Raw genomic sequence first — 21,252 nt, 5'->3', positions numbered from 1 at the left:
GTGTACCTGGGTGACCCACTAACATCCTCTGCCATTGTAACGCAAATGTTAGTCCGCTTTGGGGAACTCAGCGGACTCAGAATCAACTGGGGGAAATCAGTCCTCTTTCCGGTGAAGGGTGGGGAACAGGCAATCCCCCAGGACTGCCCGTACCGGGTGGAACGACAGGGGTTTCGTTACCTGGGAATATGGATATCCGGGGATTTAACAAGCTATATAAGGAACAATCTCCGACCAATCACAGACCGCTTTATTATTGATGTCCGGCACTGGAAACTCCTCCCCCTGACACTTATGGGAAGAGCGGCACTTTTTAAAATGATGACCCTTCCTAGATTCCTCTATGTCCTTCAAAATGCCCCACTTAAAGTCCCCGACTCGGAGTTCCACCAAGTGGAGACACTTCTCAGAGACCTCATATGGGGGGGGAGGCCAGTCACGAATTGCGTTAACTACACTCCAAAGATCTATTTGGGAGGGAGGAATAGGAGTTCCCCGCCTTCAAACGTATTACTGGGCATCACAACTGGTGGTGGTTAATGACCTTCTCCACGGGGACCGAGACCTGCCCCATATACGGGCTGAGATAGCCACTATGCGCAACACTGACCCGCTGCTTCTCCTCTATCAGCCCCTCTCGAGAACCTCTCCGCCCACAACCACTACGCATATGATCACAGTCTGGAGACAGGCACACCGATTCATTGGGTGGGAAAATAAAGCTACTAGAGCACAACCCCTCTGGCGGAACAACAACCTAGCTGAGACCCAGAAGTTGGAGCCGTGGCCTAGGTGGGTGAACGCGGGGATTGCCAGGATTGGGGATATGCTTACACAGGAGTGTTTGGCCTCATTTGATGACCTACAATTGCGATTCCAGATTCCGAATACGGAACATTACCATTACATTCGCCTCGCCCATGCTTTGAGACCCTACCTGACAGCAGATAAGTTGCCGGACTATACCCCCATAGAGCGTAACATCCTTCCGGCGCATATCCCTACCAAATGCACTTCCATCCTTTACAATGCTATATCCTCCTTTGCTACCCCCGAATTGAATGAACTAAAGGCAAAGTGGGAAGTAGATGTGGGGGTGATAGATCCTGAGGATTGGATACAAGTCCTTATGCATCCCCGGGAAATCGCCATTTCCTCTAGGCTTCGACTAGTGCAGTTGAAAATACTACACCGGGTCTATTACCCTAGGACACGTCTATATGGCTGGAAACGGGCTTCTAACCCAAACTGTTTGCGGTGTGGGGATGGGGAGGGGACCTTTATTCACATTTTGTGGCTGTGTCCCCAGATACAAACTTTTTGGAACGCATGCTGTAGGGAACTCTCCCGAGTTCTGACTCGCACCATACCACTGGACCCAAGGGCTTTGCTTCTGGGCGTGCCCGATGAGATAGAAGCTAATAAGTGGGAAAGACTGCTCCTACACACGGCGATGGGGCTGATTAAGCGCAATATAGCGCAGAAATGGGGTGCCCCTGACTCCCCAACGCTGGAACAATGGAAATTGGATATGGACATATGCGCTATGATGGAGCGTAGGATTTACTCGGCGCGAGGCTGTCCCAACAAAGCGTCGAAAATATGGGACAGGTGGGAGGAAGGTGTGGCCTGAGTGTCCCATGTACAGGCGGGGGAAATGTGCACTGGGTGTTTTGTTTTGTGCTTGTACCATACTATACATTATTGCATGTGATGAGATGATCGCTCAACTGTTGATGTTCTGGGTACCTTTTCTGATTGTGAACGACTATGACAGTCTGGAGTTGTTTTTGTTTGCTTGTTGCTTTGTTATTATGACCACTGTATTATGTAATAACAATAAAATACTTTATAAAAAAAAAAAGAATGTGGATCCTTTTGCATGTGACATTCCCATGGTTTTTTGCTTTCTTTGGCCCACAGGGGCTTGCAAGTGGGTACAGTTAAAGGTTACCTGGTGGCACTGTCCATGTTTAAGCGCTCGTCTGAAGAGTGTTCCTATTTTAAAATTCCTTTAATTTCTCAGTTTCTGAAAGGGCTCACTAATGTGTTCCCTCCGTCACCTTTACAGGTGCCCGGTTGGGATTTGAACCTTGTTCTCAAGTTTCTGATGGGTGCTCCGTTTGAGCTTTTGCATTCATGCCTTTTGAGACTGTTAACTCTTAAAACTGTATTTTTGGTTGCGGTCACTTCCGCTTGCAGAGTGAGTGAGTTACAGGCACTTTCAGTTAAGCCACCCTTCACTGTGTTTCATAAGGACAGGGTTGTCCTCAGAGTTCGTCCTTCCTTTCTTCCGAAGGTGGTGTCGGAATTTCATTTAGGCCAGAAGGTTGTTCTGCCAGCGTTTTATCCTCCTCCACATCCTTTCACGCATGTCCCGGGTCAGAGTGGACGATCATCTCTTCATTGGTTACGCTGGAAAGCGTTTGGGACAAGCTGTGACGAAACAGACTTTGTCTCGCTGGATTATTCCGGCTATTTGAGTGTTGCCGCTTGGCGGGTAAGGACCCACCGGTCAGCTTGCGGGCCCATTCTACCAGGGGTATGGCTGCTTCTACTGCCCTACAGAGGGGTGTTCCTATTCGTAACATCTGTGATGCAGCCATCTAGGCTTCGGTACATACTTTTGGACGTCACTACTCCCTCGATTCCATCCGTGGGCAGGATCTGGCCTTGGGCAAGGCGGTCCTTTACTCTGCAATTTGATTGGGCATTCTAAATTTCTGTTTTCTAAATTATTTTCCCACCTCCTTGCATTGGTACTGCTTTGGGAGTCTGTCATAGATATGGATTACGTCGGAGGACCCAATCCCCTCGAAGAACAAGTTACTCTCTTACCTGATAACGTTCTTTCGATGGGATGGTCCGACGACGTATTCCGTATCGCTCCCTCCCTGCCTTCCCCGCTACAGAATTTCTTATGCGATTGCAGCTTATGTTTCCGCAAGGCTTTGTGTGTCAGACTGGCAGAAGACTGGTGCCACACATTCTGGGAAAAAACTACAACTGAGGCTATGGGCATCGTGCGTCCTACTTAACATCCAGTGACGTCGGCTGTCGGAGGAGGTCCTCGAGGGCGGCGTATCAATGTCATCGACGCAGGACGCAGATGCTGAAGATTTTCCGAAGCAGCACAGCTGTGGTGATTATATGTCATAGATATGGAATACGTCGTCGGACCATCCCATCGAAAGAACGTTACCAGGTAAGAGGGTAACTTGTTATTATCTTTTGCAAATCCTGTTGCATTGAAGGCTGTCATCCTGAAGTCCCCAAGCTCCCCACTGAGAAACTCTGCATCTCCGGAGGCCTGCGATCCACCTGAAGTAAGGAAATGTACAGGCTTGAATTACGATGGTGCAGGAAGGAAAAAAAACAGAAGGCTGACCTTCTCTTTTTACGCTCCAAGACTTTGTAACTTGCTCCCTGTCAACATCAGACGTGCTCCATCACTTCTACAGTTCAGGAAAAAGCTCAAGAACTACCTTTTCAAGGACTGGCTCCTGCTTAACACGTAGTTTCGCACACCTTTCACTCCCCAACCTACCTGAGACTTGTTGATCTGCTCCCCACTAACTCCCCCTCCTGCTTTTTCTCTGCTTCCCTCACTGTGTTCTTCCCGCTATGATTCTAAAGCGCTTTGTTGCTTCCCAAAGCTAGGTCTGCGCTCAACAAATACCCTCATAATAATAAATATTAAAGATGGGATATTTTTGCCATCTTCATTACATCAACTCTCGAAGATAGTTCAAGGGATTTTGTTTTTGTAATTTAGGGGCTTTCTAAGGGTTTTCCATCTCAATCTCGTCTAGAGACTGGTGTTCCCTGCCTAACACAGGCATCCCTCAACCCCAGGATTGTCGCTAGAAATTGGTAAACCCCTACAGTCTACCAAACTAGTTAGACTCTCTCAGAGAAGAATGTAGGGGGTCTATGCTCTAGATTCTCCCATTATGATGTAAGTTAAAGGTTGTGCCCTTTAGACACTCAGGCCCACTTGATTAATCTTTTCACGTTCTACTGTTCCTCTCCTTAGGTTTATCTATCACTCTCCCTTGCCGTCGCCTCTCTCCTCCCACGTCTTACTCTACCCACGTCTCTCCTTTCTCTCCCTGATACTCTCCTCTGTCCCTCCAATGTTCCTTTCTCTACTATCGTATCTACACCCTCCGATCTTACTCCCTGCTTTCCTCTCCACCACACCACTACCCTCATCTTAACCCTACTACTCCCCTCCTCTCACCACTACTACTCCCCCTCCACAATTTCTACTACTACTGCCCCCTCACCACAATGTCCACTACTGCTCCCCCTCTACACACTTTCTACTACCAGCCTCTCTGTGGTACTAATACTCCCCTTTTCATGACAACTATTCGCCACTTCACACTACTACTACTCTACCGATTGACACTATTTCTACTACTACTACTTATTACTACCACCCTCTGCACACTGCTAGTACTCCCCTCTCCACACTACCTCTATTTTTATTTTATTGTTGAAAGTGCAGACCTAACTCAAGCCCAGCAGAGCACTGTAAAGAGTGTGGGAAGCCAGCATTTGGCATCTTTTTAACAGTAGCACAGTACTGGGAGGTTTGTGCTTCAGTATATGTGTCCGTTGAAATGAGTCCTTGTTCGGGTGTTGTTGAATAAACCATGTCTTGAGAGATTTGTGAATTTGGAGAATTGTCGGGGCCTTCTGAGCCGACACCGGGATAGAGTTCGAGGGTAGGTGCATGAAAAGAGAAGGATTGTCTGCAAGTCCTCTCTTTGCGAACAAGTTGTGATTCAAACCGGTTGGTCAGTTCTATGCACAAGAAGCGAGTGCCGTCAGATACACTGGCGTGCTTCAAGACTGCTTTGTAGAAGATGCATGCAGCCTTGAACAGTATCCTGGCTTGGAAGCCAATGTAGTTTGCCTAGGATGGGGGCGATTCGGTCAATTTTCTGTGTTCCCATAATAAGAAGTGCTGCAGCATGGTGGACTGCTTTTAGGGGACCCAAGTGAACAGCTGAGAGCCCTGTCAGGAGAGCATTTTCCCCATCTATGTGCGATGCCACCAGGGCCTGCACTACAGTCCGGAAGTCATGCGGCGTGATGAATGGTATGATTTTCCGAAGGGTAGAGATTCTGAGCCAGGCTGTTTGGGCCTTCTTGGCTATGTGTTTCTGGAAGGACAGGCTGCTGTCAATGGTGAAGCATAAGGATTTTGTGAAGTCTGAAAGTTGTGGATCAAATCATTCTAGGCACATATCATTGAGTCATTGCAAGTTGCTTTTTAGCAGGTGGACCGATGAGGACAAATTCAGTCTTGGATGGTTTTAGTTTGAGGTAAGCTACTCCCCCCACTTTGCGCTACTACTTCTCCCCCTCTCCACAGTACTACTACTCCCTCTCCACATTACTGCCCCCTCGACAGTGCTGCTCCCCTCACCAAATGACTACTTCCCGCTCCACACCACTCCTCTCGCCACACTAATAAACCCCTCTCCACGCTACTACTCCCCTCTCCACAATGAGGTAGAGAACTGCAATGCGCAACATTGTGAACCATAATGCGCAGTCTAGTGTTGTGAAGAATGTAATTGGTCCAAAATCCTTTCCAGTTTGGAGGCGGGAGTTTAAATCAGCTGCTGCGAGAAAATGGATAGAGCTTCCTTTTCCAAGTGTCTGCTTTGAGACCGAGAGACGCAGGGTGCAGTGCAGACCAGCCAGTGTCCCAATCCAGGGAACGTCCCCCAAAGGTAGGTGAGTGGAGGCGACGAGAGAGGGAGCTGACCTAAGCATTCTTGGCTGGTCGGGCAGACCACGGGTCCGAGATCCGTGGCTGCAGAGCACTACCAGCGGCAAGAGAAGTGCAGTGGCAAGCTCTGAACCAGTCCGGAAAGCAGTGCTGGTTGACCGGGGAACTGCAAGAAGAAGGAAGTTGTGGTGGGCACTGGAAGTGGGGGTGTGCTTCATTCTGATGCGAGGAGCGAGAACGCTCCATGCCGCTGAGTAGGGAATGCCGTTTGAGGCCAGCAGATACTGAGGCGAGTACCTGAATGTGTACGATTGGAGTGAGAGAACAGAGATGTTATCAGTGAACCCGGAAGGGGGAAGGGCATGCCGAAACTGAGGCAAAGAGACCCTTAAAGAGTGAATTGGTTTCCAAAAATGGGGAGAGAGTAATCCTCGTTGGAATCGGTGTCATTTTCATTGTCACAGTACTTTGCCATAAGTAACTTGTTGAAGACTCATGCCCCCTTGTACGGAATGAGAAAGTGAGATTGCTATATAAAGTCCTGGCAGAAGATTATACCAGGTGAAGAACGGATCTGGGATTCACACCCAAATTGTATAAAGGAACTGTGTTGGAGAACCTGGCAGGGGAGTACCGGGTGTTTTGTGAGTCTGAAATGCGAGGCGGACCACTTGGCATAGGTTTTTCACAATTAGCCATTTTAATAAGTTAAAAGGATGTGATAAACTCCTTGCTATCTCTAACCCAACATAGGTTTCCCTACCTATGAAACTAAGACTAAAGGAAAACACTCTAATAAAAGGAATCTGACCATCACACTCATACATATATTAAACACATAAAGATAGGACATGGCAATTCAGGCTTAACAGAAATAAGTTCAACATAAACCTTGTTACCTTGTAACATGGGTTGGATCCCCTTCCCCAGATTCAGTGGAGGTTTTTCAATCAAAGTTCCAAACAAGGAAGTTCCTTCTTGTAGCCATGTTTTGATTATAAAGTTCCTCTTACTCCAAAAGTCTTTCACTTGGCATTTGACAAAGGTTCCACTAAATGAAAATCTCCACACTTGTCGTTAATAGTTCAATGCAGCTTCTCCTCATTGTAAAACCAACACATCTACAATTCTTCTGTATCAAGGTTTGCTTCAAACCTTTAGAAAAGTCACTTTTCACAAAATCGAAATTCACAACAAATTCTGGGAAGACATGATGCTCATTGGTGCTGTTTGTTCCACTGTCCTATTTGCCACATTCAATGCAGATTATGTTCCTCTCCTAAATGATACTTCATCCAAGTAGTGCCTCTCTCCTGCCACTCTTTACTTCCCACTTTCACATCAAGTAACTGCTGACAATGTCTCTTTATCACACTTGCCCCTCTTTGGCTTTGGCAATACTTGTTAATGTCTTGTTTAACTATTGCTTCTTCATCATTCGGTGAACAATGGTTACAATCGTTCTGCAATAATGGTCTCTTATTAGTTTGCCAATGCATTGTTTCTGAAATATTGCCCCCTCTTTACTTTGGCAGTGGTTGTTATTGTTTTTCTTCAGTATTGCCTCATTTTTACTTTGGCAATGCAGGTTCTTATCTTGCTTCAATATTGCCTCCAATACTCTTGGTGGCAAAAATGGTATCCTTTCTTTTCTGATACTCTTTCAAAGTTCTTATTACACTAGCATGACTTTCTTACATTAGTTTGGTATTTAAAATAGTTAGTAGCAGCCAGCGGTCAACTACGGAGCGTTCCGTGATTACCCGCCAAAGGTAAACTTACCAGTTGCTTTATACGTGTTTGCTCGATCTGCTGCCACTTCCCGTTCTGCTGCTTCCTGCAAGACCGGCGTCTTCGGTTGCTTTCTCGTGGCCCTCGCCGATCAGGAAAGGAGCATGTCCTGCTCCCTGTGCACCCTGGTGCCCGCCAGCCACCAGGACAAGGTATGCAATGAGGAAAGCCTCTCCAAGGGGAAAGCTTGTCAAAACACTGCTTCCCGCTGCGTGACCCCTGCGCTTCAGATTACTGATCCCGAAGACCCTCTCAGGAGCGACATCTGCTTCAAAGACAGCAGTGGCTTCATTTTCCTGCTTCTACTGCTGCAACTGCAGCTGGCAATTCCTGCCACTGCTCCACCTTCTTGTTCTGATGGCCTGCACCCTAGAGGGCTTTAAATATTCAAAAGTCCCACTCAGTGTGGGTTATTAGAACCACTAGACTGCACACTGCAGTTTTGTGTCTCTAGGCCCCTCTTCCTTGTCCCAGTACTTAGGGCATTGTGGGACTTGAAGTCCGCAATGTTTTGGTTACTTTTTACTGACAAATACAGTTTTTAACTTCATTTGAATAACTCTGGTTATCAGATATATTTGTAGGGAAGGATTTTAGATGGGTCAATGGTTGGTTCAGATTTAAGGGAGAATCACATACATCAGAAGTCACGGTATTAAGGTTCTGATTCCCACATTGATCACAATAGTTTTCACTACCAACAAGGTGGGTAGCTTTAGGAAGGGACGCCTCACTCTGACAACAAGCCATTTAATATTCTGGCACGATGGAAATCTCGCCCTCCGAAGAAAAGAAATACTGCATCTCTCCTAACAGTCATCTTGTTCCCTTGGGGGCCTTCTCCTCCTAGGTGATCCACCTGGCTAATACCACCTCCAGGGTTAGGACCAGGTAGCGGCTGCCTTCCCCTGGCCACCTGGTACGAGACTTTAGACAGGGATTCTGTGAGGACTCTGCAGGATTCATCATAGGACCCACACCCTAGTTGTTATTGTGGAAAGGAGAATCCTAAGGAAGACTCATTCCCTTAAGATTTGAATTACGTTGAATGTGGAAAAAGGCCTGGGGAAGGAAGTAATTTCCCCTGGATTGAGTTGCAACACAAGAGGAGAGAGTTATCCCCTTGAACTATACAGAACTTGGTTATTCTTTGAACATTTGTTTTGGTGGAGGAAATCCAGGGGAAGGGAGTTATTCCTTCTGGAACTGTGAACATTATCAATTTGGAACTTTTATGAGTTATACCTTTTGGTGCACTTGAACCTTTTTGCACTTTTTGAACAAAAGACAATTACCCGAACCCCATAGTTTGTTTTAGAATGTGAGGGCTAGGATAGGATTTCGGACATATGACATTTTTGCTTTGGACATCTTGACAATTGAGAGATCCTTCCGTTAGGCATTTTCCAGACCCTTATCATTTCAGTAAAAGTCTATACAAATCACTTTGAGTTCTCTCTGTCCGTGTCTCATTTCTGGATCCTCTCAGAATTTATATAGAACTGTTCCAGTACTTTATCCATGCATCCATTCCTCATGGCGTTGTCCGGGAATATCTCTGTAAACCATCAGTTGTACCATAGCTCTGTCCAAAATTTCTGTTTTTATAGTTGCATATGGTTGTTGATGCCTAACCAACTAAAACTTTATTGCCCGCACTTTAAGTTTCATTTTTCTAAAGTATTGACACTCAAGAATGTTGGTATCTCCTTGTGCCCTAGCTAATGTTATTTATATTACTTTATAGGTGGGAGCAAGTTCAATGTTCAGTAAAAACATTTGTTTATTCGATTGTGACACCCAATTATGAAATCTGAAGACAAGGAGTGACGGTCCATCTGCTTCTTAGAGCAAACTTGACATACTCTTTTTACCATTAAATAGTGATGTAACTGTTTTGTTAAGTAGATGGGCAATGCACAAAATATATGTAAAACCTCTGTTCAGAATGGGTAAGCAATTCGCTTGAGATTCTTCAGCGACTGTTTGAGCATTGTGGCAATGTTTTTAGCAGATAGCAGGAATTTGTTTTACTGTTTTTCCCAAATAAATAACACTTTCCCGGACTATGCCTTTCTAATCACTAATGTTCCAGACCGTATCCTGCGTTTTATGTTCATTCAGCGGATAACTTGATAATTCTCCAAACTAGTTAGGCAAGTTGATAATCTACTTATAGCTATTTGTAGGATTCTGTGATTACCAAAATGTCATCATTAGCTATGTCCTATTGCATAATTCCAAGAGCTCCCTTATCTACATTTAGTTAGTGTAATCGCAAACTGTTCAATATTAAGGGGCATTTATGGTGGTGAGAGCAGGAAAACCTGCATTGTGCACATATAGATCCTAAACGCGTAAGATATTATTTTACTGTTAAGAATGTTGTATCTTGGCTTGTTGCATACTCCTTTAACAGCAGCAGCTGAAGTTGCTGGACTACCAAGATGACTAACCAAACCCTGTACAAAGGGCCAACTTAATAATCAAATGCCTTTTTAGCATTAAGATGATTTATATTTTGCTTGGCCTTTGTATTAAGTGTAGCCTGTGTTGCCTGACAGAAAGTAGCTCCTAGGTATCAGGCATCACCCGTTAGGCAGGATCTATGTCTTGGGAACCAGGAGCTACTACATAGTGTACAGCAAACCAAACTGGTGCCCAAGTTCCATTATATATTGTGCAATATGTAATGGACCCATCGTTGTCAGTTGAGCACAGCTGGCCTTACCGCCTACCTCCACTTAAAAAATGCCCAATGTTGGTTGTCCTTAATCTATGTATGTCCACTTATGTATTGTCCCCAGTGACAGTTACTCCCTTCCACAAACTGGTCAGAATGTCTCTCAAACTCACCACATTGCAAGAAGCTCACTGCTTCCTGTCAAATTGTACATTCTTTTGTTATCAAAAGAGCATTTGTTCCTCCTTTATATAAATAAAATATGCATTATGCTTTAAATGTCTCTTAGATGTGACCTTTATTCTCTTTTATACACATTCCCAAACCTACACTGTTAATATTACATAGCTATGTTTGTATGGCACCCCTTGTCTGGGGAGTCACAAGTAGCTCCTGGTAGCTCTTGGTTTAAAGGTAGCCATGTTGTTCTTGGCTCTAACTAGGGGTTACATTTCTCCCAGCAATCTTGAACCCAGAGTATGTGCTCTACTGTCTCAGCCGGGAGCAAACAAAGATTTGGTTAAACCTGGACCCAGCGTTTCCACAGCATTGTATAGATTGTATTGCTGCAACATTGCCATGATGTTTTCCGGTTAGAAACTCTGGCTGTTGAAATGCTTCAGTTCTAAGTGGAAGGGTCCACTTCTTTCTCTCTATTTTGTAAGTAGAGGATTTAGCCTATGTTGAGTTTTTATTTTCCTATGGCTTTTTAGCTTTCAGCAAGTAATTTTATTCATATTATAAACCGATTGATAGTTCTTTTAGTATAGGGGCAAGCCATGTTTGACCTTGTATCGTTGATGCATGTTTTGTGTCTGCTGCTAACACACCAGCTCTCAGCTTGGTCAAAGTTTGATGCATAGTGCTTTGAATTTTGATGATTTATGAATGTTACCAAGCCTTTAAAGACTGCATTAAGTGTGTCCCATAGAGCTCGTACTACCAGCATTAATAGTCATAAAATGTAGCTCTACAATTAAAAAAAGTCTAATCATTTCTGATCAAAAGACCTCTGACTAATAGTAGTAGTTGCTAGTTGTACTTAGTGATAACCACCTGAGAGTGGTCTGATTTAAGTTTTGCATTCGTATTTCATGTCTATAGCATTGAGAAAGTCCTTGAACAATAGCTGCAATCGATTCAGCTGTACCTATTATGTACTTGTGATTAATCAAAATATGCTCTCAATGTGGATTTTTAGGCTTCCACACTTCAGCTAGCCCAAAATTATGGCAGACTAGCTGGGGTACCCGGCGTTAGCCGTGTCCTGATCGAGTGGTGTCTCATGAGGTCTCGTGAGGATAGCTTAGGGGCAACGTGCTCGTCTTGAAAGCAAGATGACACAGAGCAACACAGGTTCTATCCCCGGTTCAACGCTTAGAAACCTCTGGGTATTAAGCGCGTTATAAATAACCTTTCATATCATATCATATGTGCCCTGGAGGATGTTGCTCTTGTCCTCTTGTCAGAAAGTCTTGTTTCAGTTTGCTCTTGCATCTCATTTGCCCTGAAGAAAGTTGCTTTTGTCCTCTGGTCGGCAAGTTGTTTACTCTTTGTTGTTGTGTTTAAGAAGCTCTTGATATTGATTTTCACTTTGCATCAGATGGAGCTTTTCTAAGTGATGTTCATTTTTTGTGCAGCATGTTTCAGTCATTCAGAAAATGTCCAAGAAAGATTGATTGTGTTCTCTTCTCGTGAAGGAACTTAAGTAAATTGTAACCTTGCCATCTGCCGTATTTGGAGTGGTGTGATAAAAAATGTTGGTTTTTATATTCCCTTTAAAAATGCTTTAATTAACACTTTCGAACTGTATACAGTAGTAATAAATGTCAAAGGAATAACCAACACATCGAACATTTTGCTTCAGACACTTTTCAAAATGTTTCCTCCTCCTAGTACCTACTGTAGTGAATCTGGTGAGCATTGGTAAATGAGGGTGTCTACGCAGTGAATATTTTGCATCCAAACATAGACTACAATCTTGCCCCAGAGAAATGAGGAATCCATGCAAAATATGGTAGACGTGGGTTCAACGCTGTGGATTTGTATAGCCATACACACATACATACATTCTGCTTTAAATATATATATATATTTCTGAGGCTTGTGGAATCTGCTTAGATCACATGCTGTGCATAGGCCGACATCTAGTGGAAGCTGCGGAGTATTACAGTTTGTTTTTCGAAGTCGAAAAATGGGCGTCGACACAGGGCGTGCCAGTAATACTATCCCTAGTGTGACGTCCCCTGTACCCATGATCCCTCACGCGTCTAGGATCCCCAGATTGTTTTTTTCCGCCATTCTGGTCGGAAGCACTTCATCGGAGTTCCCTGGCTTTGCCATATTTTCACTCTAAACTAATTCTAATTTGCCCCGTTTGACCAACCTTTCGTCGATCAACATCTCGACGCCGAACCGGGGAGGAGATCAACGTCGAATACCTGACGGATTGGGCCTTGAGGCTTCCGCCTCGGCTCGGGCCTGGGCCGCTGGCCTCGGCCCTACAAGTAGGGAGAGTGGGGGTGGTACACTTCCACACTCGACACCTTATTACCTACACACACTTGCCCGCTGCCCACAGGCGCGTATGGAGGGTACGCCCTTTCAGTTTTGCCCCAAGTGTAATAAGAAATACCCTTGGGTAGATAAGCACGCTACGTGCAACCTTTGCCTACCCAGAGACCACCCCGAGACGGGTTGCAGGGCCTGTAGTAGGTTTAAGGCCAAAACTCTTAAGGACCGCTCCACCAAGCGTTGGGCCCACCACGCCAAGCTAGCAGCTATGGAGGCGGAGGGTACCTTCAGCGACGGCAGCGACGCCGAACTTTCGGACGGCGAGGGCACCAAGGCGTCGAAAGACAGCCGAACGCACGTCCCCGGCCTCGGAAGGTCGTCCGTCCCGGCGACTATGGGGAAGTCCCCCGGCGACAAAAGCGTTACACATACACACGCTAAACACAAAAAATCCACCCGAGATTCGACGTCGTCGAAACCTCGGAAAGAGGCACAGAAGGAGCGGTCCGAAAGGACGTCCTCTGGGCGGTCCCGGTCGAGGTCGCCGCACGACGTCAGGCAAGCCTCCACACTTGCACAGAGTGCCTCGACCATTAATATCCCGGAAGATCATTCGTCCGGAGACGAACACGACTTCCACCCCCAGCCTGCACCCCAGGAAAAGGGTACATCACTTGGGAGTAAAGAGGGCCCAGTTTCGAAGGCTAGTTCGAAAGACAGGGATTCCACCTCCGATCCTCGACGCCAGGCGTCGAAAGATAAGGGAAAGGGGAAACACACTTCCATCCACGGGGAAGGGGGTAAACAGCAAAGGAAACAACCCTTGCAGTCCTCCACTACAAAAGAACTGACCAAGTCTTCTCAGGGCCAATCCATAGAAAGTCCCAGCAAGGTCACCCCAAGCTCAAAACTCTGGTCATGCGAGGACATTGACAGAGTAATGTCAAGGATGTCTTCCTTGGCGAATTTTTTCGAAAGACACCCTGAACAACTCATAGCTTTAAACCCTCAGGAAGATTCTCCCTCAGGGTCAAGGGACCCTATCCCCTCAAATAAAAGACCCCGGGTCGAGACACCATTTAGGCCTTTAGACCCCATCGAGGTCCAACCCTATTCTTACCTCTTCCCTACAGACCAAGGAAACTCTTCCCTTCAAGGAAACTCTTCCCTTATAGAAGGTCAGGAAATTGACACGCCAGAAGATCCTGCAGGATCAGATTATTACGGCGAAGACGAAGACGAGGATGAGCCAGAAAATAGCCCAGATATTTTCAGAATGGACTCACCAGTCGAAAGGGAAGCCCCAGTGTCTGATTCCCCGATAGATAATCAGCCCCTCCTGAATGAACTGCTCTTTCGGGCAGCTAACCACTTCCACATAGACACACAAGGTGCCCAGGAAGAAAGGGACTTTGCGGAAGAACTAATAGGGGAAAGGAAGCCAGTAGCCCAGACCATTCCCATCCTAAAATCTGTTCAACGCAGAATAGCACCATCCCTTGTCAACCCAAACCTGACAAGACCTGTAAATCCGAGAGTGGAGAAGCTGTTTAAAGCAGCCCAGTCGGACCCCCTATATATTAGAGGTCAACTTAAGCCAGACTCTCTAGTAGTAACCAACACCCGCAAAAGAGCTGGTACACCATTATCTTCCTCTGAGGCTCCCCCCGACAAAGAAAGTAAAAAACTTTATGGTTTTGGCAGGAAAGTAGCTTCCACGGCAGCCTACCAAGCCAGAATCGCGAATTCCACCACACTGTTGGCTAGCTACAACTGTCACCAGTGGGAAGAAGTGGCAGCACTAATAGACTCTGCTCCCGAACCCCTTAAAAGCCAGCTAGCTCGCATTTGTGCGGAAGGAAGGAACGTGTCAGGCTGCACTGTAAAAGCAACTCTGGACGCCGCTGACAATGCGGGTAGACTTATAGCAGAGGGGACTGTCATCAAAAGGCATGCTTGGTTGAGGCAGTCGGGATTCAAAGCAGAAACACAAGCTGCGCTCTTAGACAAACCAGTGGAAAGTGATCTCCTGTTTGGGAAGGCAGTCGAGGACGCTCTAAAAAACGCTAAGGAAGAATTCGACACCCTCAAATCCCTTGGCCAGTTAACTACCAAACCACCTAACCAAAGAGGGAATGGCAATTTTCGTCGCTCCCGCGGCCAAAATTCCAATAGAGGGAATAGCTACTCCCACACCCAGGGTACACAGTGGAACACCAGCTCACAACAGTCTACCCAGGCGTATGGTAGGGGTAGTAAAAGAGGACGTGGTAGAGGCAGAGGCAGCCCCAGTAAAGGAGGAGGCACGCCTCCACCAAAGCAGTGACGCTCAGTTCAGGGTCCCTTCCCATGCAACCCCAGTAGGGGGACGAATATCAAGTTTCACCCAGGCATGGGAAGGGATAACATCCGACAGATGGGTGCTGTCAACAGTATCCAATGGGTACTGCATAGAACTACTGCAACGTCCCCTAAACCATCCTCCAAGACAAAAAGTCCACTCTTTACAACATCAGAAGATCCTCCTTGAGGAGATCGCCATTCTGCTAGAAAAGGACGCGATAGAACTCGTCCCGGGACACCAGGTAAACAAGGGTATCTATTCAACTTACTTCCTTGTGCCAAAGAAAGATTTAACAATGCGCCCAGTTTTGGACTTACGGCCTGCCAACAAGTATGTCAAGCCCCAAAAATTCCGTATGACCACACTACAAGAGGTAATCCCACTCCTAAAAAAGGGGGATTACATGGCAACCTTGGATATGAAAGATGCCTATTTTCATATTTCCATGCTCCCGGCGCACAGGAAATACTTGCGCTTCAAGGTGGACAGTCGCCACTACCAATTCAAGGTACTGCCCTTCGGGATAGCTTCAGCACCAAGGGTATTCACCAAGGTACTGGCGGTGGCAGCTGCACACCTACGCAGGGAGGCAATCCCAGTGTACCCTTATCTGGACGACTGGCTCATAACGGGGGAAACCCCAGGAATCTGCAGGTCAAACATTCAGAGGACCATCGACCTCCTCCACGAATTAGGCTTCTCCATCAACGAGAAAAAGTCAAGTCTGGTGCCAAGCACCTCAAAACAGTTTCTAGGAGCTATCCTAGATACTCAGAAAGGATTAACCTTCCCTTCGGAAGAAAGAATTCGGAACATACTTCTGCAAATTCCGCATTATCAGTCAGGTCAACAGATAACAGTACGCAAAGCTATGCGGTTACTGGGCATGATGGCGTCATGCATTTACCTGGTCCCCCACGCGCGTCTGCGCATGCGTCCCATGCAGGAATGGTTGGCGAAACAGTGGTCTCAGGCAAGTGGTCAGTGGGACGATCTAGTGGTCGTTTCGCCAACACTCGTACAGAACCTACTCTGGTGGACAAGAGAAAATCTCGCAAAGGGGAAACCCTTTTACGATCCCGAAGTACAGGCAGTGGTGACTACAGATGCATGCCTGACGGGGTGGGGAGCTCACCATCTCCACCACACAGCTCAGGGTCTCTGGTCTCACTCAGTAGCCAAGAACCACATCAATCTGCTAGAGCTTCTGGCAGTATTCCGAGCGCTGCAGGCGTTCGAGCCCCATCTACTAAACTTGTCGGTGCAGATCAGGACGGACAGCACGACAGCCATGTTCTATCTGAACAAGCAAGGAGGGACTCGTTCGCCAAATCTGTCCAAGCTTGCCCAGAAAATATGGATATGGGCACTCAGACGGAACATCTTCCTGTCATCGCAACATGTTCCAGGGGAGCTCAATTCCCTAGCGGATGCTCTAAGCAGAGACTCCCTCCCAGAAGAACACGAATGGGTCCTTCACAAAGACGTAGTAGAAGATCTCTTCTCTCAGTGGGGTTTCCCCACTATAGACCTATTCGCCACAAGCGAAAACAAACAATGCCCAGGATTTGCATCCAGGTTCCCACAACCGGACTCCCAGGGGAATGCCCTGTGGATGAACTGGTCAGGGATGTTTGCGTACGCTTTCCCACCAACTCCTCTCATCAGGAAAGTGGTGTACAAGATGAACAAGGAATCGATGACGCTCATCCTAGTTGCTCCCATGTGGGCGAGACAACCATGGTTTCCACACCTACGCAGGATGGCGGTATGCGAGCCCATCAGACTCCCAGCCTGGTACAACCTTCTGTCCCAGCAACAAGGTCAAACAGTGCATCAGGAACCCAACTCTATGAACCTAGCAGCATGGCTCCTGAAGTCATAGAGTTTGGACATCTCAAATTACCACAGAGGTGTATGGACATTCTAAAAGAGTCCAGGAAACCAAATACAAGGCACTGTTACTTTGACAAGTGGAAAAGATTCGTTATCTGGTGCCAGAGTAAACAAATCAACCCGGTTGATTGCACTCCTTCCAACGTTGTAACATACATGCTCCACCTGCTGGATGCAGGGTTGGTTTTTAACTCTCTGAAAGTACACCTGGCAGCCCTCTCAGCCTACACCACATCCCATAACAAGGTTTCGTGGTGGAAAGTACCAGTGGTTAAAGCCTTCATGGAAGGAGTAAAGAGACTTCACCCTCCTATATCGAACCCACCGCCAGGATGGGATCTCAACGTGGTGCTATCTAAGCTCATGGGGCCCCCCTTCGAACCCATGCATAAAAGTAGTCTCAAACACCTGACTTATAAAACGGCCTTCTTAGTAGCCATTACCTCCATAAGAAGGGTCAGTGAAATTCAGGCTCTGTCAGTGCAAGATCCTTTCTTTACTATCCACAAGGACAAACTGGTTTTACGCACACACCCTAGATTCTCACCAAAATTCATATCCAAGTTCCATGTAAACCAGTCCATCGAGCTTCCGGCTTTCTTCCAAAACCCACAAAGCTCAGCTGAGGTGAAACTACACACCCTAGATGTGCGTAGGGCGGTCTTATACTATGTAAATAAAACCAGACCGCTAAGGAAAACAGATCAACTGTTTGTCTCCGTAGCTACAGGCAGAGAGGGGGATCGCGTCTCTAAGGGCGCTATCTCAAAGTGGATTATCAACTGTATACAGCTGTGTTACTCTCTTTCTGAAAAGACTCTGCCTTTTACGCCAAGGGCCCACTCTACCAGAGGCATTGGGGCCACTCTGGCTTTCATTGCAAACGTTCCCCTTGACACCATTTGCAAAGCAGCTACTTGGAGCTCTATTCACACTTTTACTCAGCATTACTGCATTGACACTCATTCCAAGGCAGATACACAAGTGGGACAAGCGGTTCTAAGACACCTGTTTGCTCATGACCCTTCTCACATCCCACCTCCTTCTTCTGGTACTGCTCGCTAATCTATGCACAGCATGTGATCTAAGCAGATTCCACAAGCCTCAGAAGGGATACATTACTCACCGTAATCGTATTTCTGATGCTTGTATCTGCTTAGATTCACATGCGACCCACCCTTCCTCCCCTCCGAGAGAAGGCGCATGGTTGCTTGTAGTCTTACCTTTCTGTCTATCTGCTTGGACTATCTGTACTCACGCTATTCCTCATGCTACCTCATGTCAGGAAAAACACAATCTGGGGATCCTAGACGCGTGAGGGATCATGGGTACAGGGGACGTCACACTAGGGATAGTATTACTGGCACGCCCTGTGTCGACGCCCATTTTTCGACTTCGAAAAACAAACTGTAATACTCCGCAGCTTCCACTAGATGTCGGCCTATGCACAGCATGTGATCTAAGCAGATACAAGCATCAGAAATACGATTACGGTGAGTAATGTATCCCATATAAAGATGGGGTGAATTACGGTTTTAACTTTAGGCTTAAGAGTAATACATTTTATGGAAGTTTAGTCGATAAGTGGAATTCCAAGAGAAATCTGTCTCTCCAAATTAGCATAGGGCCATATCGACTACCTGACTGAACTCCTGAGTGTATAAAGGTTCTAAAGCAATGTTGCTGTTTAAAGCATGTATTGCTGTATTCCCATACATCATATTGAGAATCATGGCATGAACCATATTGGGGCATTTGAAGCTGCTCGTTATATAGGACAGCCTAAACCCTTGTTGAAATATATCCTTTTCCTATGTCATTTCAGCTCCTAGCTATGGACTTATGAATGTGAATGAGTGTAGGTCTGAAGTGAAAATGTTAGCATTTTAACTGACATTTCTAGTCCACAAGTACCCTCATCAAAGCATATTATCTATCCTTTTCTGTTCTAGGTTTATCTATAGACCTGGAATGACATTGTCTAACCTCCAGTAATGCAACGAGAGACCACACTCAGATGGTGCAATTACTAACTGAGTGGGTGTTTACAAAGCCAAATGGGTTAATTGTCTCCTGGCCTTATAATTCTAAAAGCTCTATACACATAGTAGAGTCCCTTTGCTGTCCGCACAAGGTTTCCATCAACTAATAAATGTAAAGTATTCTGTGCTTTTTGAATACTGGTGTTCATGGGAGTAATTTTTTTGGGGGACGGGGGTATTTCCCTCCCCCTCCCCCCCGACTTTCATGGCATACGATTTTGTCCCCATTCATTTGGTTGGGGCACTTTTTTTTCAGATGTCATGTGTCCCCTTCCCCAAACATTTTCAGCAGTTACTCCACTGCTGGTGTTACATGCGTATTCTGGAAAGTCGTTTTTTATTTTGATCCAGGGTGATTTATGTGACAAATATGGGGCCAGGGGGGAGATCAGTCTTCCAAAGTGGATCTAGTGATCTTTTATTTTAAAGACCCATATTAAACAAACTGAACCACCTGAATGTGTCAAGGATGTCTTTAAATAGGATCAGTAGTTGGTGAAGGGTGAAAATATTACCCATAGTAATGCAGAAGCAGTTAAAGGATTTGCTAGACAATGCTCCTTCATGTTAGTTTTTTTTTGGGGGGGAAGACCCCAGCTTTTCTCTGATTGGCTGCAATTTGACTTATCGGAAAACTAGAATGCTAGAATGATCTGTGCACTCGGATTATTGCCTGGCAGACTTGCCAACTGTGGATGCATTCTACCCAATTAGAGAACGGGCTGGTTTTTGGTGAGGATTTTCATAGAACGGTGGGCAGAAGTGCTAAATCTTCCTTCTCCACCACTGAGGTTTCACCAGTCAGCTCTCAGAAAAGTGTTCTACTAAACTAGATAATTTACGGACGCTAAACAAATCTGGGCAAAATCAAATGCATCTCAAATCAACCATATGTGACCTTATTTCTCAATAATGTCATTACGGATTTCTCATTTCAGTTTGGTTACGAGTGAAGCTTCATTTGCGAGATGCTAAAACGCAAATGGAAAAAAAGAAGTGTGTGGCCTTTTGGCTGGAGAGGTATGCAAAGAGAGAGCCAGGGAAGTCGATTACGGTGGTGTTTGACTTGGCTGAATCTGGACTCGGTAACATTGTAAGTATTTGTATGCTTATGTTCATGTTGATGCTTTCCACTTCACGTCCCTTGCAGTGTTGTCGTTTATATGGTGATACATTTCTTGAATAATGATGCACAACATGCTTGTTGTTTTTGTATTTGGAGCGATCTTACAGAGCAATGTAGTTTGAAGTATTTTATTAAAACATTGTAGGGCAAATAAAACTGGAGGGGCACATGAGGCAACAATCGCAAATATTGTATCAGTCACCTGTATAATTGTTCTGTAGTCGTTAGAAAGTAGGATTTGTTCTTTCATGGCTTTGGTGTAGAGCGTCTATAAATGCTATTCAAATGCTGGGTAAAAAAGGCAAACAGTTGGCATGCAGTACTGACATCTTCTATTACTGCTCCCTTTTCTTGGTCTTGTGGTAGAATGCAGAGTACTACACAAGGAAGATCCATAGAAGATGGCAGATCCCCTTTTTTGTTAGCTTGTATGGAACGCCATCTCGTTTCTTAATGTGGGAATCTGAATTTATTCAGTAACACAAATAATTTCCCCACGCACCTCTTCTCTCTTGTAATACAGTATGTCCATGCTGCAGGCCACAAAATGTGCATTGGCAATTGATACATTATTGGCGAATATAGTGTGCTGCATGCGTGTGGAGAACTGAGGGGGCAAGTGACTTTTTTTGTGACTGGCTAGTTGTTTGCAATTTGAAATTTGTAGACCTATCCAGTGACCCCCGCTTATTACCTTGAGCTCAGGATCACGCTAGGTGCACCTCTGTGGGAAATCGACGGGGGCAGGAAAGTCAAAGGTTAGGCTTCTCCAAATCCCCTAGAAAGAAACACTAGGTTATAATAACTATAAACACCCAAGGAAAAGCAGACAAAGAAATCCTGGTGTATGGTTCCTTTGGTTGAAATATAGAGTTCCTTTTACCCAGTACACCAGCAATTTTTAACTTTTGTTTAGAAAGGGGGAATCACAACTTATTAGATACAAATCCTATAACAATACCGAGACAGCTCCATAAAACTAAAAAAGGTTAACACTAAAAAGTCCTTTAAAATTGTGCATAGTTATTTAAAATATAAAACAGTTGTTCCAAAAGTATACAGAAAAAGAGCTTAACAATATAAAGAGTTCTCTTGAAGTGCACTTTA

General features: G+C 45.6%; 1 protein-coding gene across 2 annotated transcripts in view; it reads left to right on the top strand.

The window, feature by feature from the left end:
- The window catches only part of MOSPD2 (motile sperm domain containing 2), an 879,929-nt gene that overhangs the window by 140,517 nt on the left and 718,160 nt on the right, over window positions 1-21,252 (top strand). For both annotated transcript variants that reach the window (XM_069637064.1, XM_069637066.1), the window contains exon 5: window positions 19,958-20,112. In XM_069637064.1, the coding sequence (XP_069493165.1) occupies window positions 19,958-20,112 (155 nt within the window). The remainder of the gene's footprint in view (window positions 1-19,957; window positions 20,113-21,252) is intronic.

This window comes from Ambystoma mexicanum, chromosome 7p, assembly GCF_040938575.1.
Source record: "Ambystoma mexicanum isolate Mex_15411 chromosome 7p, UKY_AmexF1_1, whole genome shotgun sequence".
Lineage (NCBI taxonomy): Eukaryota > Metazoa > Chordata > Amphibia > Caudata > Ambystomatidae > Ambystoma > Ambystoma mexicanum.
The sequence above is the reverse complement of the archived record's forward strand: the minus strand, read 5'-3'. Positions and strand labels throughout refer to the sequence as shown.